This window comes from Rissa tridactyla, chromosome 1 (genome assembly GCF_028500815.1).
Source record: "Rissa tridactyla isolate bRisTri1 chromosome 1, bRisTri1.patW.cur.20221130, whole genome shotgun sequence".
NCBI classification, from domain to species: domain Eukaryota; kingdom Metazoa; phylum Chordata; class Aves; order Charadriiformes; family Laridae; genus Rissa; species Rissa tridactyla.
In genome coordinates, this window is record NC_071466.1 from 153,228,357 (window position 1) to 153,253,652 (window position 25,296).

The following is a 25,296-nucleotide window of genomic DNA, read 5'->3' on the forward strand; positions in this document are numbered from 1 at the left end:
ACAAGACAATCCCACCGGGTGCTGTTCATCCGTGTCCTGCCAGCATTCCTGGCGCTAACCGACCCGCCACTTGGGATTTACAACGCTTGCATGAGCACGTCACCAAGCTCACGCCCGGGAAGGCTTGCTCCCTCTCCTGCCCTCTTTGCTCTGCCCCTCCAACTATCCCCGGACAGCATGCACCGGGAGTCAGACAGATTCTGCTCTCCCAAAACAAACCACTCCAAGCCACATACTAAAATCCTGGTGAAAGACGGTGGAAACCCCTGCAAGACGAGTAGCAGCAGCAGAGGGGGTATTCATAAAGATAAACTTTTGCCAAGGGAAATGAGCCGCCCCATGCGCCCTTTTTGATCAGGCGAGAGGGAGAGGGCTGATGCAGAGCCATCCTTCGCGCTGAGTCACCCTCTGGGGACCCTCTTTCTCTCCATCAGCTGCTTCCCTTGGACTCAGCTCCCTCAAAACCCGTGCTGTACAGACACAGCTCAGGCTCTGAAAAAAATAATTAGAACTACTGAGGGAGAAAAACACCTTTTGGGTCTGGTATTTATTGAGCAAAAGAGTGCAGGATACTTTCACCCTCTCGGCAACCCTGCCTTTGAGATCCCAGCAACTGATGCCAGCTTTGATGGAAAAATATGTTGCCGCTCCCCAGAAAGCGTGGGGCTAGTTTTTTCTTTGCTGCTCTGTGGGTCAATCAAAGAGACGGATTCATAAATGGAAAAGCTTCTGTCATCTTACAATAGCAGTACACAGACAGGCTGCCTCTCAACAGGAAAAAAAATAAAATATAAAAGACAACTACAAATAGCGTTGATATGGTAACACATGTTTAAAATCAGTTATGAGAAGGACAGAGGAGAACTTATCCAGAGCCTCAAGTGCCAGCCAGTCTTACAGCTCTTTGGCAGAGGTAACTCTGGAAAAACACGGTGGGGATATTTGCTTTTTGGCTTGCAGATGGTCTGTGCCGATGCAATCATACCTCAGTCACACGCTTCAGCCGAGACCCAGAGACCAAACCGTTCCCGGGATGCTGAACTCAGACAGGCTCTTCGGGACCACGCACCTCGTGTCCGAGCGGGGAGCGCCTGGCTGCTCACCAGAGACTCCATCTCTCAACCACCACAGCTGAACCGAGCACGAGCTGTGCTGCTGGACTTCTCCTCAGAGACAAATTTTGGTCGCTGTTATTACCCGTGTCTCTCTGTAAGTAAACAAGCTGTCCACCCTACAGTCTACTACAGCACCTATCAGGTGGCTCTCCAGAAACGTATAACCCACGGTCATAGTTACCAACAAAAGTTTCAAGGATTTCACCACCAGGATGGCAGAGTGAATTAAACCAAACAATCCATAGCCATGCCCAGCATGGAAAAGACTGCAACATCACCACCACTGGAAATGAAGCGGGAGGACACAGGATGTGAAATTCCTTGCGCTCTCAAAAAAGGAGCTAGTGACTGTGCTTGGTACAACCCATCTTCACCAACAAGTAAATATTTTTGTCAAACTAACATACAGCTTTCCATCCCAAACGACTTCCCTGCTTTCTGCAGAAGTATCAGTTTTATCTAGCCTTCCAGATGTCCTCAAGCTGCTTCACGGCCACTTTTCGGAGCAAGCGTGTGGAAAATGTAGATCTGTTCCCAAAATGAAGCTAACCGTTTTACAGGAACTGCAGATGTGACTCCTAACATTCCTAACACAAACATTGGTTTCCTTAAAGTGTACTTTGTAAGCAGTCACTTCATTCAAGTCAACTGCACAAAAAAAAAAAAAATCCCCAATCGCACAAACCAACACTTTTATGAGAATGACAGCTTTAAAAAACAAAACAAAAACAAAAACCAACAGCCACAAACACCTGTCCAAACGGTGTTTCTTCCAGACTTCTCTACCCAATGCTGTTACAGGGAATTTGCAAGACTATTTCACAGCTCTGCAACCTCTGCAGCATCTGCTGAGTGCATGCCCACCCCACAGCAGCTCCGTGCTGCTGGGGCAGTGCAGGAGCTCGGGCTGTTGGGGACTCTGGGACACCACAACAGCCTCCCCACAATGCACTACAGACCCCATTCTTACATTTGGGTTTAAACACTGAGAAGCGGGTGACCATTTCACCACAGTTTTGTCCCACTGATGACTTTACAACTCAGCACTGCAACAACAGCCTGAAACAAAGACCTGTTTCAAAGCATTAATATCGGAGACTGAGAAAGAGGGCTGGTACGGGCAAACAGCCAGCCCTGGAATAGTTTATACGGGATATGTTCAGGATCTTTACCCCACTGTGGACTGACAGCAATCCAGAGGGGTTTGTGGTTTCTGTTCCTTTAACTGCTTAAAAAAAAAAAAAAAAAAAAAAGATGCACGCCGTCTCGTCTTTAAGACAACAGCAGACAGGTTTCAAAGTTTCAAAGTTTCCTTTTCATTTCTATCATGAGAACAGAGAAGCGATGGGTAAGGCTGCGCGAGGAAATACTGTTTCGGAGATAAACCAGTGCAAAATGAACATTGTTCCTAGGATTTCCACAGGGAAGAGTCCCAAGTCCAGGAGGAAAACAACCCCATTTACTAAAACATATGCTGTTACGAGACTAGACCTTCAGATTAGAGGGGTCAAAGAAAAGCAATTTTTTTTTTTAACCCCACTAACTTTTTTTTTTTTTTACCCATCTATTTCTAACCCTAAAAACCTGTTAGATTATTTTTTTTCCTAGAGTCTAAGGCATACGCTTTTCTCCAGGAGACTGAACCACTGCCAAGACAACTCTGCTATCCAAGGATCTTAACATGCTTTGCAAAAACGTTAATTAAAACTCACACAGCAAGAAGAAGGGAGTAAGGCTGGATCTTTTGTTTCACAGCAAGGAAAACATCGCTACCAGAAAAAAAAAAAAAAAGACAAGAAGATTTGACAACAAACCAACCATCTCAAAGAAAACACACTGCAGAGGATGGCAGAGAGGTGATGCTGGGAGGGCAGAGAGGTGGGGGAGGAAGAGTAAAACCCAGCATTTTATCTCTCAGCAGTGCTTTTACTAGACTATGCTTCTACTGTGCAATATTAGATTGGTTGAGATTGAGAACAGAGATTTAAGAGCCAGTTTTCTTAATCCTGGCTGTCCTCTGCTTTCTCACCACACCTACACAATTGCCACATCCAAATACAAAACAAAGCAGTTGCTAATTATCGTATCTCATTATCAGGACACCTCATCTGTACTTCTTTCCAGATTTATCGCAGAGTCATTATTTCTCTCTGCAGCATGATTTCCCACTCAAGTGTGGGAAAATGAAGGCAATAGCTATTTAAACGCTATTTGCAACATGGTCTGTATGTATTAATTTCTTACTGTCTTCCGGGAACATCTTCCTACATCGGGTACCTAAATATGCGTCCATTTGCGTTACAAATTTGTGGACAAAAGAAAAGGAGAACTAAAGCAACAATTTAATTTCTACTGAATAGCACACATTTGTTACTTTATAATACATAAACACCATTCCACCAAAACGAACTAAAGTTAGGAAAGCCATTAATATATCCTTACCAACATGGCAGGGCTAGAAAGTAAAATAAAGGGGACTCGTTCACATCAGACATCATTTGCTGGTTTTGTAATTGTTACTTCCCTTAAAGCCAACAACAAAAAGCAGTGTCTTGGGGAGCGGTGACTGATCAGTAGTTTTGCAGACAGAAAGAAGGACCTGAAAAGCTATGAGTTCAGCAGCAAAAGGGCGATGCCTTCCCGAAGGCAGCACGTCAGGGGACATCGCAGCTCACCACAAACTGCAGAAGGTCTCCATCCAAAAGGCTGGGACACATCCCGAGCAGAGATCCTCTCCGTTTGAGCCACTCAAGGCTAGGACAGCCCAGGGGCAGGAGGGAGGAGGAAAGCAGAGGAAACAGAGGAGCGCAGCTGTTTAGGCTCTATTTCTTAACATAAAGGGCTCCATGTAAAAGATTTTAGTGAACCACAAAAATAGAAGACTGAAGAGGAAATCCGAAACCCCTCATGCTTGTACATTTTCAGTTCTTTGGACCCCAGCATATAACTGATACCGTGGCTTCTACTCAGAGGATACCATGGCGTCCATGCGTGGGAGCCATCTACTGCCTGACACCAAAGGCACCTCCTCACAACGGAAACGTTTAGCCTTTACATCAGACTGTAGCACACAGTCTATTTTTGTTATGGAAAAGAATGTCAGATCAAATTTGTTTCCAAAACAAAGGAACTCCCCTCCCAGAGCCTGCCAGGGAGAGGGGAGGACAAAATTCCTTCCTCTGCTCTCAGGAAATTAAAGTTACCCAACTGCTGAGAGGTGTTAAGAAGCCTCAGTCTCTTCTTGATGCCAATATTGAAAGGTGTCAAATGCTTTCACCTCACACTGCCGTCAATGGATGGTGACGGAGCAGAGGACCACACATCCAAGCTCATGGAGAAAGTTTATTTTGTCTCCTCTGAACCAGAAACATTTCAGACCACTAATACACACAGCTCAAAGTTATTTCCTCTTTAGTTTTTTTTTCCTTTAGCTAAAAAAGAGCTGGGTCGATTGCTGAGCAGTGGGTGCTGCTTAGTGCAGAGCTGGAGAGCGGTTACTCTGGAGCCATTGCTCCACAGCTGACAGACAGAACAACCCAGCCCCCACTTCCCTCACCCAGCAGCAACCTAAGCAAATGGATCAAACAGCAGGTAGTGTCCATAGAGGCCAGCTGTAACCAAGGAAAGCCCCCAACTTCACCTAGTGGCTGAAGAAAGGAGTTGTGCCAGGTGTGGGGACAACCATACCTACACACCTGCCAAGGGAAAGAGAGGTTACAGAAGTGCACACCCTTCCCCTAGATATCCAGCAGTCCTTTTAGACTGCCTAGCCAAAAGGCAGCAAGTCACTCCTGCTCAATAAAAGGCACTCTTTCTACGGGACATCATGGATGGATAAAAATCCATGGCAAAGACAACAAAAAAGACAGATGTCCCTCTGGGAAGTACACTACCAGGAAAGGAAAGACAACCATTGCTTTCTTAAACATGATTCCGATTATCTTTGCTTACAGGCTACAATCATTCAGACTCTGACACAAGAGGCAAGAAGCACCCCATCAGTGTGGCAAAGGAAGCCTATCCAACAAGCTCATGAAAAAGGACCTGAGGTCTCCAAAAGGCCTGATATAATGAGAACTAATGCCTCTGTGAGTCCAGAAGAAAACAGGAAACAGCAAGTTTGTTGACTAACATGACAGGGAAGTGTTGATATTTAAGTTTTAGGTCCAGTTTAAGTTTCAGTTCTCACCTCACTTAGACTTGTTTTGCACTAGTGTTCAACAGGGCATAAGCACGAGCCACTATCCAAAATAATTCAACCTGGTTTTTCCAGTTTGCCAGTTGCCAAGATAAAGCAGGAGGTTCTCTATTGCTTCATTCTCTTCTAAAGGGACCTTAAACATATTTGGTGGGGATACTGGTGGTATGCTTGTTATCCCACACATTTGCAGTTGCTGATGTTTTTTGTTCTGTGCTTTCTCAAAATGGCTGCGAGTCAGAACGAGAAACATAAGTTTCTGAAGCTGCTGAGATTTTCATGGCACTCAACCAAAGGAAATAAATAAAAATAAAAACAAGCACTCCAAACATACCCTTCTCCTTGGCAAAAGCAAAGGCAGCTTCTCTGGAGAGTCTTAGCTGTTGTCACTACACAAAACTTGCCTAGGCAATGCCAGTAAGAAGGTTATTACATCATTTAGTAACAACCCATGGCAATCCTCTGTATCCCCTCTCCAGGAACACTTATGAAATAAAGAGTTGCTGCTGGATTCTCACACTTTAACAACAGTTTTGTACCTCACTTGACAGTCTCTTTAATTTTGTGTGCTCACGCATTAACACGCAGGCACACAAAGAAAGGCAAACAAGAGAGATGCACAAACACAAGGGTTAAGTGGGCATAAATCAGTCATCGAAGCATTTAGGCTGGCAAAAGAAAGCTTTCCAGGCAAACTTGTTAGACTGTGGAGCAGCCTTCCAAGGAGAGCCATAGAGACGATCCAACTGGACACAAGGCAGCACGGAGCCCGTCTATGTAAGGGATTAGATAACTGGCTGCACGTGATAACAGAGGACTATGTCTGATGAGCTGAGCAGTTCCTTACCATCTGATGTTCTTTTGACAGAACGAAGGAGATTAATTTAAGAAGTGACCACCTCCAGACTGTCTTCTGGATTGTGCCAGTTTGTTTAGGTTTTGGGGTTTTTTCTTTTACTGAATCAGAGAGTATACCTCTCTTCTTGCTAAAGCCATGGCAACTCCCATCAGAGAAGCTACTTAAGTAAATAATCATTAACAGATTGGAAAAGGCTTTTAAAATTAATGGCCTAAAATTCACCAAGCCTAGTTTAAAAAGGTGAGAAGAATCCCACGGGCAGGCTTAGCAAGGCAGTCAGACCTGCACCGTTAGCCATCCCATTCACTAAGCTTGCAGGAGCCTGAGTCTTGTCCTGAGGATACCGGAGACATGGAAACCTCATACCAAACGCAAACAGAGGTACAGCGATCAACACCAGCTGTTCAGCTGCCATGACCCAGTAATCATCGTGATTATGTGTCCCAGTTACTGGGAGACTCTGCTAGAGGGATTAGCAGGTCATGATCGTCACACTAAGCTCTACTCAAAAAAGCATTAAACATGAGGACTAAACGTTCAAAATAATTTCCTGCTCAAGTACCTCAATGTTTGGGAGGCCGACAGAAGACAAGTCCTAATTGGCAGAGAGCATTACCGCTGCAAGTGATTGCGCCCGGAATCCCATGTCTCAAAAGCAGGCCCTGGAAGCACCATCTGGACTCACTCAAGAGCCCTGCAACTTTATCTCATTGAAAACTGAAGTCTTCTTCAAACGTAACTTGGGGGATGACCATGTCATACTGAATTCCCAGGACTCCTGCTTCCCCAGAAGCCTCCTCCATGTCCTGGCAGGATTAGCTGGGGGCCAATAATACACTGAACCCAACACACTAAAAGTCAGTAACCTCAAACTCTGGGCCATGGCAGGGAGGCATCTTTCATGATGACGCAAAACATCTCTCTTGACTTTGATATAGAAACAGCTCGCTTTTTCAAGCTCTCACAAACGTGTTTTCTTCCTTAATAGCTTTTTTAAAGAAGATAATGGACACAAGATCTGCCACCCATTAAAGTACAAGCTTTGAAGGTAGAAAACACTTCTAGAAATTATCTTGGGAATCTTGCTGAACTTTATCATGTTTGGAGTCATCATTCTTTCCATACAAGTGTGCACTTCATTACTTGGTAATGGAACAATAATTGCTCTTCAGTTATGCAAGATGCACCTCTAATTTATAAGGGGTTTCTGAAGAGGTAATGGCAGACGCTTAAAAAAAGTGAAATGTGAGAATATGAAACTTATTATGTAAAAGATAATGGGACTCACGAAGTCGTCTGCCAGCTGGGTCACAGTCTCAGCTGGTACAAAGGAACGATGATGATGTTCTGTCTTATATATTCTTAAACACTGAACCTGGAGCCAAATTAATCATATTACTTCGTGCTTTAATCTGACTAAATCTCACAAATGAAGCATCATCAGCGTAGGTCAACACCTGACATCCCTGCTTTCCTGAGAGCTTCCTGCACACTCTAGGTAAGGCTGCCAGCAATTCAACTTCTGATTATAAAACATACTGAGTGTGAAATAAAGATATCAGTCTAGATCTTTTCTCACTTCTAAAGCTAGATTCAATATAAAGCCTGCTAGCAACTATATTGTGAGGGACAATCTTGTGTTAAAAAGGATGATCTATCCAAATTTTCTCCATCCCCTTTTCTCCAACTTTACTACTGTGAACAAGGGCTCAGCGCAGCATTTACAAGACCGAGCGTTCACTCACAGCCCTTCCAGACAAAATGTCAACTCCAGACTCTGAGCACTCACGTTCGTTAAGGATTCCATGGCAATGCTTGTAAGATCAAGAGCAGCGCACCATCCAAATGTCATCTGTGTGTGCAGATGCAGTATCAAGTGCACCTCCTCATATGACTAATTTTCCAATTAAGATTGAAACACTGTTGTGCTAGAAACACAACAAACACATGGGAAGATCTCGTTCTTGCCCCATAGGGATTTATTATCAAAGATAGGCTAATTTTACTCTAATCTGCTTGGTTTTACTCAGCAAAGTACTGACTTCTACAATATGTAAATTTTGCACTGCGAAAATTAACTGTGTTTTACTGTTTTGAAACAGTTTAGCATGACATCCACAGGAAAAAAAATTTAAAAAAATAATAAAAAAAAAATTGGCAAATGCGTAGAAAGCTTCCTTCACCTCCTTTGATCTCCATGCCATTGCAGACATATTATTAGCAGGACCCAAGCAACCTAAACTAAGGCTTGCTCAGATCTGAGTACATATACTGCATCACAGCAGCGACTGCTGGGTAGGCATACCCTGAGGAAGCCCAGCCTTCCACTCTGTCTGGAAGAGCGATAAAACAACTATCACAGACTGCAGAACTTTCCAGCTAGGAGAGCCCTGTGTAATCTAGTGGAAAAAGACATAATGAGATGCAGTGCTTGGAAGATGAAATTAGATAAATCAGACTAGAAACAGGCAGACATTTTTAACAGCGAGAATAGCATATCGCTGCAGCCATCCACCTAAGGATACTTCAAATACTCAACCACATCGATTCTTTAAAGTCAGGGCTGCACTGCCTTGCTGGCAGATGCGTGACACAGCTCGAAGAGACATTCAGGCTTCATGCAGTAATTCTTAGATGAAGCTGTGTCTCTTGCACCATGCTTCAGCTCAGATTAGATGATCATAAATGGTCCCTCTTAACCTTAAAAATTTACAATGTCGCTCCTCGTAATGGTAAAAAACCGTCTTCGAGGAGTTGTAGCTCTGCACAACCCCGAGAGACTGCAAACCGCGTGACAGTTTTGCGCCAATAGCCCGTGTCATTTCCATCCCGAACAAATTGTCCGCGGGACAGGGACGGAGCCAGGCTGGACCGCTGGCATTCAGATACCGAATTTTGTCCCTCACTCCTGGGGTGGCAGCAGCTGAAAGAACTGCTGTGTCTTTTGATGTCAAAAGGAGAGTCTGTCAAAGAACCAGGTGGAATATTACAGGTTTCAATTTCTGTAGCATAATGTTGGGATAAACTTGAACTGAGCATTGACTTTTTGTAGTTTGATGCTAAATCTAATCCTGTGCTGTAGCTTACTTGCAATGTAGTAACTAAAACGGAACCTGCAAGGCTTTCAGCCCTGTTCTGGCTAATATTGTAGAAAAAAATCTAATTCATAGCAATAGGATGTTTTTGCCTTCTGAGCAAGCCTCCACGTTGAAGATGTAAGAATTGTCCAGTGTAGGGAGATGTTACATATTACAATAACCAAATTATGGATACAACAAAATTTTTTCATGTTTAACTTTAAACGTCTGCAAATGTAAAACTGAATCAAAAAATAAAAGCTTGTCTAAAAATAGCATGTTGAATGCTATTTTTTAAAAACCTACCACGTACCTCTAACGAAGCAGCTTCCCCCCTAAAATATCATCTGCCCGACAGTGTCAGGGACTTTGAAAAGAAAGAAAAAACGGGTCTAATTCACATTTCCCAGCGGAGAGTGCGACACTGCGGTCTTTATAAAAATGTCACAGCAGGAACAACAAACAATTTTCTCCTCTTCCCCAAATAAGTAAGCAATTTTAAAATAGTTAATCCTGGAAACACTCTCAAAAGATTAGCCGTGACTCAACAAACTTTAAAGATGATCATTTTTAATTTAATTTAAAGTTGAACATCCTTGTGTAATAATGGCAGAGATGAAGGACTATTAGGGAATCATCTTGTTTACGGATCAGTGAACTCAGAAAATTGCCAAGGCACTGTGAAATATATTCCTTATTCACACCTCATAATTAACTGAGTGCTCTGCAGAGACAGGATGCTGCAATATTAAAGTCATCTTCGTTATTGGAAAGCTGCTCATTTGGGCTGGGATGCCACTGGGGGGGTCTTATTTGGTTCTGGCATTTCCAAACTCCTGGGAAAAGCCCCTTCAATCCCTCAAAACGGCAGACTCCCAAAGCGTAACTGAGGGGCAGAAAAAGCCTTTGGTCTACAACAGCAGCATGGCTTGTGCGGAGAGAAAAACCACCTCTCTCCTTCCCTGACGCCATCTGGGAGCATTTCTCTTCTAAAGGCAATTGAAAGAAGAAAAATACAGTTCTCTTAATTAATTCACATTGAAAGTCGCTTTTGATGGAGTCAAGAGGCCAAATCAGATCAAAGTAAATAATGCAACAAACAGTGACGTGAAGGCCCTGGGATAGCAGCTATCATGGCTTGCACTGGCTGGATCTTTGTGCTTAAAAACAACAAATGCTGAAGCTTTCGGCTTGTAGGAGAGGGGAGGGGGATAAGGGGCTCTATCTTTTCAGCAAATGTTAAGAGAGAAATTGACAATTTACTGGCAAACATAGGAAGACTTGTGTGAGGTAGATCTATTTAAGATTTAGGAAAACCTGGATTAAGTCTCTGCTTGATGTCAGATTCTGTTTGTGAATTCAGACAAACACTGGGAACTTCTGCCCTTTGGTTTAGACAAGTAACAGAGCATAAACACTCGGACGGAGAAGACACACATGGTGGGTCCCAGGCAGCCCCTTTGCACTGAACCACACTGCAGAGGAGAAGAGAAAACTGCTGAAGCTGAGAAAGAGCGATGAGAAGGACTCAGTTCCATGAGCAGGTGCCTGAGGAAGCCCATAAACTTTGCCCAAGCCAGGTTACGTGGAGTTATTGCTTACATCCACATAGGGGTTACAAAAGGGAGGAGATATTGTAAACCCATATCTAAGTAACTGAGGCCCAGACACAGCAGATACTGGGTTTAATGGTGTCCTCTCTGGCCCTGAAATCAGCCTGGTCCGTCTTAGCCGAGTTCAACATCTTGCTCCAGTCTTTCCCCTGCAATGCAGAACAGGCCAGGCAGTCGCAGGATGCTCTTCAGCCAAAGCCAGCGCACACAATTCAAGACACACTAATAAAAGATACTCAGATTTTCCATTCGGGTTTTTTTACTGTACATCTCAGTTACCTACGCAAACTCCAGTCAGAACAAAAGAATAAATAATATTAAAAAGAGGGTGGTGCCATAAATCCACACAGAAAAATGCAACTTTTGAATTGCATGTTTAGAAGAGAAACAGCAAGCAATAATACACTGAATAAAAATCCAAGATGTCCCTGCATCTGGAGTGTTGCATGTTAGTCTGAGATCTCCCCTTCCTCTGCCCAATTTTCAAAGGATCTAATAGAGATCGAAGAGGTACGGGAAAGGGTAATAAGGCTCATCAGGCACATGGAATGAGGAGATACTCAACCAAACAGGGCTCTCCACCCTGGGAAGGGAATACATATAAAGATACGATAAATTATGAAGGGCTTAGGGAAGCGAACCAGAAAAATTACTTTCTGCTTCTTATCGTACAAAGTCAAAGGGCTCCCAATGAAATTATCAGTTTTCAAGCAAAGGCAAAGACTTCTTCCTACAGTGTGTAATTAAATCACAGAACTCATTGAAACAAGATGTCGTCAAAGTCAGAAGAGAGAAAGGTTCTAAAAAGGGAATCAGTCAACTCCACGGAGGACAGGTCCGTGGAGAGTCTTAAACACAGTGCTCCAGATAAAGCTTCCAGATCCATAGACTCTAAATCACTGACTGGCACACACTCAGCATGCAGTGAGGAAAGATAACCCCGTACTGGCCCTGTTCCCATTCTTTTCTTCTCTGTAAGCATCTAGCAATGACCACAGTCAGAAAACAGATACTAAGGCTAGATGGACCACTGGTTTGACCAGTGTTATTCTATTACATTGACCAATGTTATTCTATTACATTGATATGCTGATATGAGTTCAGTCGAAAAATCCTAATAGAAGAGTTCTTACCCCCCCCCCGAAGAAATATGCAAAAATTCCTAGATTCATATTCATGCATAGCATTAGACCAAATGCACGCACGAACAAACACCTTGTGGGTGGAAAGTTATCCGTCATCTCCAAAAGTTTATATGGGCAGTGAATTAAGGAATTTGGTTTTCCATATTGAGTAATTCCATGATGGGGATACCATTCAGGATCGTAAGCAGGGTCACGATAGTGAATCCACAGCATGTCAGCCAAAACCAGCAAAGGAATGCTGATCTGTAATGGAGAGACTAGAAAGACTGGCATTAGCAGCCATTTAGATCACAGACCAGGTGACAGCTTTCTGAAAATGAAAATTCCCAATGTTCATAACAAAAATGTTTGTACTCTAAGCAACTCGTCTTCTGAAATAAATGCATGACATAATTAACACTGGAGAGAAGGGAGGAGAAGAGTGACAACAACAACAAATGAATGGAGCTTACTACCAAAATACAAAAGAAACATCTCTTCAAACACAGATAACTCACAGGCACAGCAGTGATACAAGCTGCTGTCATGAGATTAGGCAGAGATTACAGTAAATGCAATTAAATCAAGCAATGTCAAAATATTGCAAGAGAATGGAAGGCCATCATTTTACAGCAGCTTTGTCTCTGCAGAAATTCCTAGCACAGCCTTGCAAGAACGATACATCTAACAGTGTCGTATGACGGAATGAAACTGCATTTTATAGGAGGGAAATAAACATAACATTCCCCTCTCCTTTCGACCCCTGACTGATAATTACTCTTTCCCTGAACTTTATTTTGAACAATCAATAAAGTCCTAGTCTCTGTGGAAAACAGGGAAGAGAGTTTTTTTTCCCCTTCTAATTTTCCTCTTCTAAAACGAATGCCCAGCAGGTCTGCTGGCATCGTTCACAGACTAAAAGGAACTGTATTTTATTCCATACTTTCTGTACTAGTACAACCAAAGTGCAACAACAGTTAGTTTCAAAGTACAAATTTTACGCTTTATATTTCCTTATTCTACAGCTGATTTGCGAAAACAAGGGATTGATAGGTCACAAAAGGAGAGATTTGAGCAGACTTTCAGCCCCCAAGCCTGAACAGGGGACCTACAGCAAAAAAACTGCCAACCAAAGCTTTAAACAGAGGGAACAATTATCCAGACACATCTGCATTATCCAGACAGCAGGAGACCGGTAAATTACTAAGACAACCAAACCTAAATTTAAGAAAGGAGGTTAAAAAAAATAAATAACATCCACCACAACATATTTCAGAGGAAGATTTTCCTTTAAGCCACTCCATGATCAGTTGTGGCAGGTAATGAGAATTCATAAGGCAAAGAAGAGCGTCGACAGATGCTGCGAGACCTGTCAGACCTGGAAAGCAAACACCCGATAGCAGCGTTCCAGCAGCCCAAGCACAAACCTTGTCTCACTTCAGCCAGTATCTGAACTTCAGCACGGATGTTTGGGAATGTGGAATGCATTTATAAGAGTCCCTTCTGCGCTGCAGCTTCCTGGACGTTCAAATTCTGGAAATTGCTTAAAAGAATAGCAACAAAAAAATCTGCATTTCAAAGATCTGCAGTCAGGAGACAAATGTGCGTTCCAGCATTTCCAAGCCAAGAAGAGGATTAAGGTTTCTAATGCACTACTTGGAAAAGGATATTGGGATAACTGAATTAGAAATGCAAAAGTGGATTTACTACTCCTCTTCTTTAGATTAAGTTGAAGATTAAGTTTCTGGTCAGGGAAGGATCTGTTCATCTTGTAAAGCATACAGGGAGGATGGGAGAAACATTAGACATGCTAACAGATTTTGTCTTTTTTAAACCAAATATTAAATCTCAACAGCTACTTCACATTTAAAAAAATCAAGGTAACACTCATCACACAACTGGAACCATCCACCTAAAGTCATATTTAAGGTCCCTTCCAACCCGAACCATTCTATGATTCTATAATATTTGGTAAGATTATGGTTTTGAGCAAATGATTGCTTGTATCAGCCTGTGAAAACCTAAAGCCACATAACTTAGTCCTGAGAGCTTCTTGCCCTTCTCTTAATACAGGCTGTGATCACCAGGTTCACAAAGGAGACATGGACCAGCTCAGAAAGCATCAGTCATTAATGAGGTAGGTAGTTACAGCTGAATCCTTCACTCCTGAGAACAGCCAAAAGGTTTCCGCTAGATGTCCAAAAATGTGTCTGAAAGTCAAAGATGTAAGAGGAGAGAAACTGTTCAATTAGATTAGCGCCGGGGAAATACCTGCAATAATCTGGGCATCATCTATCTTCAGGTGTTTTGTTTTGCTTTTATTTCCTGGGTGGCTGAAAAAACCATTCTGTGTCAAACTAACCCAGATTTACTGCAAGGAAAATGACCTGGCAAGCCATTAAAGTTTTTCTGTTTCTCAGCCACTGTTAATTCCTTGACACTGGTTTACAGGGCTTTCAGAGAAAGCCAATGAACACGGGCACGCTGCTATTTCAAACGCTGGTTTAATGAGACTGCCATGAACTGTGTGAATAGACAGGCAGTCCTGTGAAGTAAAGGGAATGAACAGAGTCTCCTGTGAGTCAGCTCTGGGACACACAGACTGCACCTACAAATTAGGGATTTCCAATTAGCAACACGGGGAACAGAAGAGGCTGACGTACAATGAAGCAACTGCAGGGGTTAAACACAACTCCTATTAATGAGAGAGGAAAAAAAACAACGCTTCCTGTGCACATGAGTGAATAAGCAACCAGCATCTTTCACAAGATGGGAAAAAACAAAACCAAACAAACAAAAAAGAAGAGACATTAACTTCTCCTCCTGATTCTGTTTTGCGCAGCATTATGAATTGTCCCAGGCATAGTTTTCACTTATCAATTCACAAAAATGAAAGTCTAAAGGGTCTTTAAAAGACTAAAAAGTCTTCCCTAAAAAAAAAATAAAATATAGCTAAAACATGTTAAGTCATCATCAGCTAAGAAAAATAACATCAGATAACGTCTTGTACCTTTTTTCTGGCTTCATGTACATTAAATGTCAAACTACTCAAGTTTATTTGCTGCTTACTGAAATAAACAGGGCCTCTTGATATAAACACACATTTTACTGTACCTCAAGACAAAATACACTACCCAGAATAGCAGCTAAAATGATCCAACAAAGGAAGTTAAACTAAAAACCGAGTCTCTTCTATTCTAATAACTGCGTGCACGAGCGCCTGCTTTGCCGTACACAGATAAGCCAACAGTGGAGCCACACAAATAAGCCAACCACACCGAGCCTCAGGGCAGAGCAGGCTCCGGGCTTTTGGCCGGCTCTCTCCAGGCTCCCTCCTCCCCAAACCCACGCAGCAAAGCACAGGGAAAACTCCTGAGTTTGGGGCGGAGGACAGCCCAACCCACAAAGCTGGAGAAAAGAGGAAACGGGGAGGGAAGAAAGAGGGGAGCAAAGAAACAGTGCGTGCTGACAGCTGGGGTCCGAAAGCAAGACCCCAGAGGGACCTGCACCCTCACTGGGCAGAGGTCCCATGGCAGGAGACAGAACCCGCAAGGCTGGAGGAGCAGGAAGGACATGGAAGATGCATGGTGCAAGGACACCATACAAGTGCACCATACATGGTGCAAGGACATAGGTGGGTGCCTTTGAACTGCCTGGGCAAGGACTTTGGGACTAGGACTACAGGAGGGGCCCCTGGGAAGGGGGAGTTTATCACAGCAGCTTTTGGGGAGAGCAACAAGATCCAAAAGACAAAGCCTGAGGAGCAAAGATGGGAAGCAATTACAAAACTGAGGAGAAGCAAGCAAGAGAAGAGATGAGGGCAGGCTGGAGTAGACAGGGCAGGACAACAAACTGGGGAGAGACGAAGGAAGGAGCTGCCAGAAGCAGCTGCACATGCAGCCGTTTCTTCCTCTCCCAGTCTGGAAGGGAACATCACACCATCGTGCCTCCTCTGTCAGCAAATATCTAAGGCAAAAAGCCCCCCATCTCTTAATACTGACTCATATAAAGCACTATCTACTGCTGCCACCAGCTAGTCTGCTCGCTCTCACGGCCGACGTCAATGAGGTGGATTCCAAAGGTTTCCATTTCAAAGGTTCACACCCCTGTGGCTCCCCACTCTAAAATTTCTGCCTATTCACCTTCCTTGTTTTGAAAAGCAAGGAAATTACACATCCAGAAACTATGCCAAAAGTACTTTAAAAGATTACGGACTGAAGGAACAAACTGCAAGGAAATACCAGCACTTGGTAGTTTGTACACAGAGAAATTACTGAGAAGTTAATCTGTCTCAGAGCAGGACTTGAATACCATGAAGCAAACAGGGCATGGGGCCATGCTCTGGACAAGGAAGAAACAAAATATTGAGTAGTTGCTCATTAAGTGGGCACCATCCATTCTGGGTAATGAATAGAGCAGGGATCATGGAGAAAAAAATGCTATGTGATAGTGCAATTAAAGACTGTCATAATATAAACACACAACAGGGCCAAAATTAAATCAGGCCTTTCTTACCTGGTAAGAGCATAATTTTGCAACCTAATGATGTCTAAACATGTCTTTTGGTGTGTGCATGCAACATTAGTCATCACCATACCGAAGCAGTGCTGGTTTTAAATAAACTTTAGTTAGCAAGCAACGAGTTCAGTTACTTGTATTGAAACAGCAGTGCAGATTTCAAAGGTTAAGATGCGTAATGCCACAAGCATGCATAAGAGGGACAGTCCTTGGCTTTTTTGGGGGAGTCTTAAAAAAAAAAAAAAACAAACCAACAACATTGCACGAATGGAGGTGGAAAAGAAGCATGCATTGCTCCACCTCATCTTCCAGCACACGCCATGGGAACAGAGAGATGTAATTATTTTCCCAAGATTACAAAAGGGTTCTCTGGAAGACAGTCACAGGCTAGAGCGTGTAAATCCTTGGCTGAATCCAAGGCTTAAGCATAAAGGCACCCACCTCTCGCATGTTTCTAGCCTCTAGGAGAGCCTTCTAGGGGCCTCAGGTACCATCTGAGCATGACAATAAATATTATCACTGACTGCAGGCAAAGGAGAAGATTCATGTATTACTGCTAGTGAACATTTCCTAAAAAGACAGGACACTGACACAGCAGTAGCTAGAGCTATTGCTCAGACTCACAATGGAAAAATGGTCTAAAGAACTGAGCTCAGAGCAGAGTAAACCACAGGCCAAATCCACCTCCGCAATACGCCTCCCCAAAGGGGGCCAAACTTCATGCGGAACTTAAGCTTACTAAATAGCAAGAACAGCAGAGCCTTAGCAAATCTGCTACAATTAAAAAAAAAAGCTTGCAACACCACAGAAGCAGCATCCCACAGTTACCAGGATAACAATGACACTTATCTAATCTGTCATCTTCCAGCACACGCTGTGTCTTCCTAGGCCCTGGGACTCAGGGTCCTACTTGTCTTTTGGGGTGAAATCGTGTCATCCTGTTCCGAGTTCAATTTTAAACATCAATTTCCCAAAAAAAAAAAAAAAAAAGATCAGCCTATGGCCAGTGACAATTCCTTTTCTCTCCTTTCACAGGGAGGCAACCCAACACCAATCTTTGCTCAGAGCATCGCAGACTAGGAGCTCGCTCCTTTATTTTCAAAACCTCACAACCCTCAGGGTATCACTAGTGAGAGAGGAAGGGAAAAGGCTAGCCTGGCTCCGTTGCTTAATGCTCCAGGTTACTCATTTTGCTTTCCTAGAGAAGAAAATCATTTTGACTGCCAGGCTCTCAGGCCTTTTTCACCACAGGCTGAATCCCAAACCAGGCCACTGTCCTGGAATTCCTCTACCAACAGCACGATGTTTGAACAGGCAAGGACCTTTTAGGCCAGCGTCAAGCATCCAGGTTTTCCTTTTGTTATATGCTTGGCTCCAGACCAAAATAATACATTAATAATAATTACCTTAGTGTTTTCTCCCAGGCATGCAGTGCTTTTTACTGCTGTACTCTGCTTACGAAGGCAACCACCACTGACCTTCAGTGTGAGAGTGCAACTAAGAACGACTTACTACAGTTTAAGAAAGTTGAACCAGATCTAACAGAAAATGCCTTCCTCGCACTTCTACAACCCAGGCAGCTTCATAATCTGAGCCACGCCTCGCTAAAAAAACTCCTTCTAACAAATTCAAGAAAAGGCAAAGTTTGCACACGCGAAACCCTATATCTGGGAAACAGGTCACGTTATTCTGCGTCTGTTGGTTATGAACCTAGGAAAAATAGCATTACACTGTGGGGGGCAAGAGGAAGCATTAGAAACGCAGCCGAGACTTCTGCTTTTTGAACAGGAATTTTGTGTTAAAGCAGAGATGTGCTATACCGTCACCCTAGTTTAAAAAAAGAATTAATAAATCATTGCTGCACAAGAATCGGAAACAGAAACACCCAATGAGAAAATGCCAAAGCGCCAAAAACTTGCTACGTAGTCACAGGTTGTGTGTGCCAATGCTTTTCTCCCCGCTCTCCCTCTCCTCTTCCTTTATGTTGGAGGACAGCATCTGTTTCAGCTCAAACACAGAGCACGCACGCTGCGCGGGGACACGGGGAAGATACGTTATGACCTCAACATGCTTTTCCTCACAGTATATCAGCCTTCGGGCCAGCGCAGCCATCCCTGGAATGCACCACGTTCTGCAGAGCGTTTCCATTTTCCTTCCCCTGCTACTGCAAAAGGAAACAACATTGCTGATGGTTTAGTCATCAGATCACATTTATCCCTGCTATGGCCTTAAGGATTTTATCGAATTTTGGATCAATGGGGTTTTGTGCCTGGATACCACCATGCTAATAAGGAGTGAGCTCCTTCACTCTCTTTTGCACGTACACAGAGATTTAAAGTGATGCTCTTGGGCACAGCTTCAAGTACACCTGCTTCTTCTCTCATTTCGTCACTTGGCAAAAAAATTAAAGAAAAAACAAACCACAAATACTAATGCAACATTCACGTAGATAGAAAACGGCAGCATTAAACACTGGTCCATTATCCATTCTAAGGGAAGAGTCCCACCAGCCAAAACACCAAGAGCAGATGCAATAAAACATCAGTTCCTAGGTCACCAAAGTGAAACAGAAATTTCCGTTTCAAAAGTATGCAAGTTATTGAGGAGTCTTGTTTTTCAAGAATGCCTGAAGTTTAGATTGTGGGCCTGCCCAAGGCTCATTTTCAAAGCTCGGAACCATGAGGGTGACTAGGTGGTATGAGGGGGAGGTCACAGGCTGGAATGCTGAGTGTGAGCTACGTGTGACATGGCATGACTATAACTATTGTGTAATGTAAAAAAAAAAAAAAAGATCTCAATTTTCAGTGGGTTCAACAAATCAAGAATGAGTGACAATAACTATGGACGCAACTTGCACACAGGACTGCGACAACTTGTTTTACATGTATCATCCTTGTTAAAAATATTCACGGATCTAATAGAGTATCACTGTGGTGAGCAATGAGGTGTTGGCACTAATACTGGTTTTTAACAGGACAATGTATACTGCACCATCATAGTGAAAGCACTGAAGCTCTGGCCTAATCCCAAACAGAAGTACAAGCCTGACGTGAAAGTTCCTGTCTGCTCTTCTCCATTTGTGCCATATGGGAGGGCACATACAGTCACAAGCCTCTTTCAGGTTTTAAAACTCAGGGAGATGGATCAAATTCATAAGAGATCCTAGTTACCTCATTTCAGTAGTGTATGACAGCATCCCCCAAAATTGCAATAAATTGTGGTGATAAAACCTACAGTTTCATCCAGACTAACTCATTCCTTACTCCTGAAGGCACCTAGAACTGCAACCCACACATGCACTGGATAGCTGAAGATAAGAGCAAGTGCCAATAAAGAACAGAAATCTCTCTGCACCAAGAATTTACATAACTAGCTCCAGTTACTGCTAATTAGACTGATTCCCTTAACTCCTCCATTACATTTTCCTGCATTTTCCAGTTAGCTCTACTAGCAAGATACATAATAAATTATTATTAAATAGAAACCTAATTAATCACATTACAAGTACTTAAAAGTACAGATTAAGCAATGCACAACTATTTTACTCCAATGAAGACCTTACAACTCGCAACCTGGTGCGCTAGATAAGGTACCTGAAGCTTCTTCACTATGCCCAATCCACCCTCCAACTTCAGGGTTTTAGAAATATTTAAAATCTTTTCCCCTCCCTTTTACCATGGAAGAGACCTACATGAGTCAGAGAAACATCGATTACAGAGGAGAAATTGTGTAATTAATTTTGTATATTCGACAGCAACTTCATTTTTTTTCTTTTCTCTTTTTTCAGCTACAACAAGGATTTACTTTTTTTTTTTTTAAGATGGATTGTATTTTAATAGAGCAATTGCCTTGAGTGATTCCTACTTCACATCATATAATATGCCAATAGCACTAGAGAAGGACTGTGTGCAGAAAGTATTTCAACTATTTTAATCTGTCCTATGAGAGGAGTCAGCAAATGGGAGGAAGGCTGCAGTCATACGATCGGGTAGTGGTCCACAGACCTCCAGGTGATGTGAACATCATTTTGAGAGTCAGAGAGCTGCAATACATTTAATCTTGCTGTTCCACACTACCGCAAGCATGCAACCACGTGGTTGAGAATTGAGATCTCTTGAATACTGCAGCAGCACATTCATTCTTTATAGCGACCAGCAAAAGTTGACGTTAGACAAGCAGGTACTGGTCAAATTGCCCAGGATCTATGAGACTATCATTCCATGCAACAAGAAGTTATCTGGCCCTATCCCACCTTCAGAGGAAACAGGAATTCAGGCAGAAAATAGCAAAGAAGGTTGCTAACAGTGTTTTACAGAAGTTTCTTTCAAAGGAGCATCCATTGACCCATGCCAGGCTTTCCCCCGCGGTTCTCAGGCACAGCTCTCGCACAGATGTACAGCAGCAGGCTTCCCCCTCAGCCGCTGGGACCAAGCCAGCTCTGCTTTGGGCATCCCACTGCAAACCATCACACAACAGGTTGTTGCAAGTGCGTTGCACACAGTCAGTCACTGGAAAAGAGAACCTGAGACACCTATACCATGAGAGCCTCCTTTTTTTTTTTTCTTTAAAAAAAAAAAAAAGCAGCTATGTACATGCAGAGCTTGATTTGCCACATGCAGAAATCCTTTACAACACTTGAAGAGGCAGCTGCCGAAAAGCAAATGCCAGTTGGCAGCATGGCCCAGTTCCCTCGGAAGCCATCCCACGTGCACGGTCTTTCCAACACAACTACTGCAGCCTCTCCTGAAAAGCCTGGAAAACCAGAGGCTTTCCCCTCAGTGTAAGAAAGGGACATTCCCAAAAGTGGGGGCAGAGCAAGGGTGTCTAGAAAAACTACAAAGCAAAAGGAGGGGGGAAAGGAGTAGTAGGAAGAAAGAAAGAAAGAAACAGGGGTAAAAGAAACAAAGAACAATGGATGGAGCCGGACAGGAGATATTTTTTATACTGATACCTTCAATAATAGTAACCATAAGGGAAAATGGAAACAAATACAAGTATCAAGGAGAACAAAAGCGTTAAGAGAAACGTGAAAAGAGCAAAGGCCAGGAACAGCAGCTGCATCAATGTCATGCTCAGGTTACTCCTCCCCACCAGGTCCTAAACTTTAGAGGCAAGACGTTAAACAAGGCCTTTGGAGAGCCCATTCTGGCCTGGCGTATCAGAAGGAACCAGGGTCACCCACGCTTTCTAATTGTTCTACTCATTTGGGGATACAGGAGAAGAAATAAATCAAAACAAACAACTTCAGAAGCTGTTCTCAACAGCCAGAGAAGTCTCCATGCCAGAGCAGTTAGCACTTACCCACTCTGAAAAACCTTGACATCCTTATCATTTTTGTGTCACAGATTCCCACACGGAGAGGCAATGCGACCAAACCCACTTCCGTCCTCACTTAAAACAGAACTAAAAAAACCCAAGCATCCCCAAGTCAGGCCAGTCAGACAAAACACCTGCAGGGCCAAAGCTCTCAAGTGGCTTGAACCATTTAAACTACAGGCAGAGGAAACAGCCTCTGATCTGAGAAGTTACAAGCCTCATGTAATGCCTATATGCCACTGCCACTGATGCAGCAAGAAGATCATTTAAAAAAAAAAACAAAACAAAAGCAAACAACAAACAATCAGCTCCTATTGAACTGGTTAAGGGGTGTTAGGGGTGGAAATAAAAGACTCCCTTTCCTTTTTTTTCAGGAGTGCTGAATGGGGCCCGGTTCAGGTGTCAACTATTAGATGATCACAGAACTGCATCAGGTAATTCCTGAGCTATTTAAGGAACAAAACACTCTCTCCAAGGAACAGGTAGTGTGGGGCAATTCGTTATCACTGGTCTGCAAATTAAATCATACTGCAAGTGTTTTGTAGTTAAAACCAAAAGCCAGCAACGAAGGGCAAGCTGGGCAAGGGCTACCGGGGAGATTGTACAAAGGTCAAGGTTAAAAGAAAAAAAAAAAAAAGAAAAAACCACACAAACCACAATCTGGCAGAGATCCATGGGGCCCCTGCTGAGTCACAACCCCTTAAACACTTTTACCAAGTCAGTGCTGTTCCACAGGGATACAGGAGCCAAGCGCTCGTCCCGTGCCAGAGCGCAGCCCTGAGTTACTGCAGAGCCCTCCCTTCCCCAGTGAGGTGCACAAGGAACGTGCCGAGAACTGCTGGACGCGACCGGTGAAAATCCTCCTGTTACTGCCTGAGCCCAGCTCTCACCTTTATGTGTACGTTCTTAGGCATAAAGCAAAAGCGGGCATCACCCCTGCTTTCATATATTTACGTAAACACACCTCTCTATATGTATGTATACTCGTATGCAGAAATTATACCTACAGACACATGTAGGTAATAGATATATAGCAATAACGCGTAATACCCTGCTCACACTGCACTCCCTCGCTACAGGCATTATGGTACACATGCACATATTCCCCCTCTTCCCATTCAAACTAGCATTACAGTTTTGACTTTCTCCCTGGAGAAGCTTGGAAGGAGAGCACTGTCCACCAACATCACATCAGGGTAGAAAGTCTCAGGATGTGGATAGTCATTAGATATTCTCCTCTTCCCAGAAGAAATGCTCTTTTTGATTCCTTCCTCTTTCTTCCTTTAACCCTCCCCCTTCCACCTTCTCCCCTCTTCGCCTTCCAGTAGCATAAGAAAAATTACAGCGCATTTCAGAATAAAAATGGCTAAAACAAAGTGAGTGCCTTGACATTTTAAGGTAGGATGCAAGCTACACCACAGCAGAACGTCAGTACCTCCGAATGGCCCACATGGCTTTGCTGGGCACAGAAAGGCCACCGCTCCGCTGACCACCCTCAGGCGACGCCGGGTGGCAGGAGCTCCAGGTGCCCCGGTGAGCAAAGCGATGCTTCCCGTTCTCCCGGCTGGCCGGAGGGACATGCAGCGAGGCAGAGGGAGAAGCCGCAGGCTGACGGGCAGGTCTCTGGTGGATCCCCCCGTTTCTCCTGATTACACATGCAGAGAAAAGGGAAAAAAGAGGGGAAAGAGAAGGATTTACAGATTTTTATTTTTCACGTTTACTTATCATAAAGGTTGAACATAGTGAAAACAGCACAACATGGTATCTAACTACAACAGAAGACATATATTTAATCCAAAATACAAAGTCTTTGCGTGGCTGGGAAGACAGGATTTATTTGTTCCTAAGCAGATCTAGAGAAAGAGATCTGACAGCAACAGAAGATGAGCACTCAGGCTGTTCTCTGGACCTCTCGTAACATGGGAAGCATTGTGAGGAAGAATATGGTGCCATTCCTATTTTTTTTCCTGCAAAAAATAATTGGTATTCTGCCTCATTTAAATAGAAAATAAATCTGTACAGGTTGGAGGAAGAAGCAAGAGTTTCAGCAGCATGTAGAAGCCTGCTGGTTTTCTGTTCCCCCCTAAAAAAGTCAAATACAGTAATAAAATCCTGAGCACCACCAGCAGAAAAGCGCACAATACATGAAACCAGAGCAACTATGAAAATGCTGGACTACACAGCTTCATTCCTGCAAGCTCAATAACTGCCACAACTGGGCAACTGGATGCCACTGAAGCAAAGAAATAACCTGAAGAGGCCACTGGAAGGTGAACCTACAGGAAGGGGGAGATTGAGGGGAAGGGGAAGGAGGACGACACAGGTTTTTTTTCCCCCCAATTAATTAACATTTGTGTTACCTTTAGCAAAGCAGCTCGTGGAACACACCTGGCGGACTGTAAACACAAGGGTTAACAAGCGTGCCAGCTGTCAGTCGCCAGAAAACTCCTCGCTGGCTACTTGCCCACCAGCTACACCATTATGGATTACTTATCCAGTCAAAATAGGAGAAATCCTCTGCCGACCCAGTGTAGCTGCCCTCTGATTGCTACTGCTGATAGAGGGGTCGGAGGGAGGGCAGGTGGTCCTGAAAGATGGTCCATTCCCCATTAGGTCCTAGAGGAAGGTCTGAAATGGGAAGGAAGCCAGGATGCTCCTGGAAGAGGAGAGTCCCTCTTCTCCCCTCTGCGTTTGCTGCTCTCGCATTGTGCCGGACCTGGGATCTGATTTAATTCACTACTGCAGAAACATGAACTCAGTGTCCTTTTTTATAACCTAGATATGCTATCTCCCGCAGGGGTGTGAGAGGCTCCAGAGCCTGTGGGGCAGCACCGGTGGGAGCAGGAGAAGCGATGGCAGGAGCGAGACCTCCCATTCTCGGCGCCAGCAACCTCTTACATTCAGTCATCGATAGATCTGCACCAGGTATGATTTGGGAGAAAAATGGGTAAAAAACAGCTTCTATCAAACACAAGACTTTTGACTTTTAATGGAGATACAGAATAGCATAATTATTTGGGACACTTAGTGGGTGAGGCATAAAAACTTTAAAGTATTTGATTTTTCTCCAGTGACTGCTGAGAGCTGCTAATTATCCCAATCATTCCAGAACTGGCTGGATATTTTCCCTCTTCTTCCATTCTGTAAGGACAGAAAGGATCAAACTTGATTCTGCTACTAAACATCATATGATATTTCTACAACCATGACATTGTGACTGAATAATCAAGCAGACATTGCAAACGGGAGGAGTTAAGCCAGAGAAATTTAAAGCTGTTAATGCTTCAGTCAGAACTCCCACGGAAAAAATGAATGTTAGTCTTGCCAGAGTGAACCGAGCATTTTAGAGATCACTTCTTCACATCTGGTCTATCTAACCAGGAGAAGTTATCAGGCAGCAATAGAGTAACAAAAAAGAAGTAATAAAATACAGAATGAAACCTTAGTGCCATCCAAACTTCAATTTCAGCGGGGCA

At 43.5% G+C, this 25,296-nt stretch overlaps 1 protein-coding gene across 2 annotated transcripts in view; it reads right to left on the reverse strand.

The window, feature by feature from the left end:
* The window catches only part of TMTC1 (transmembrane O-mannosyltransferase targeting cadherins 1), a 151,293-nt gene that overhangs the window by 109,420 nt on the left and 16,577 nt on the right, over nucleotides 1-25,296 (reverse strand). For both annotated transcript variants that reach the window (XM_054207465.1, XM_054207460.1), the window contains exon 5: nucleotides 23,256-23,465. In XM_054207465.1, the coding sequence (XP_054063440.1) occupies nucleotides 23,256-23,465 (210 nt within the window). The remainder of the gene's footprint in view (nucleotides 1-23,255; nucleotides 23,466-25,296) is intronic.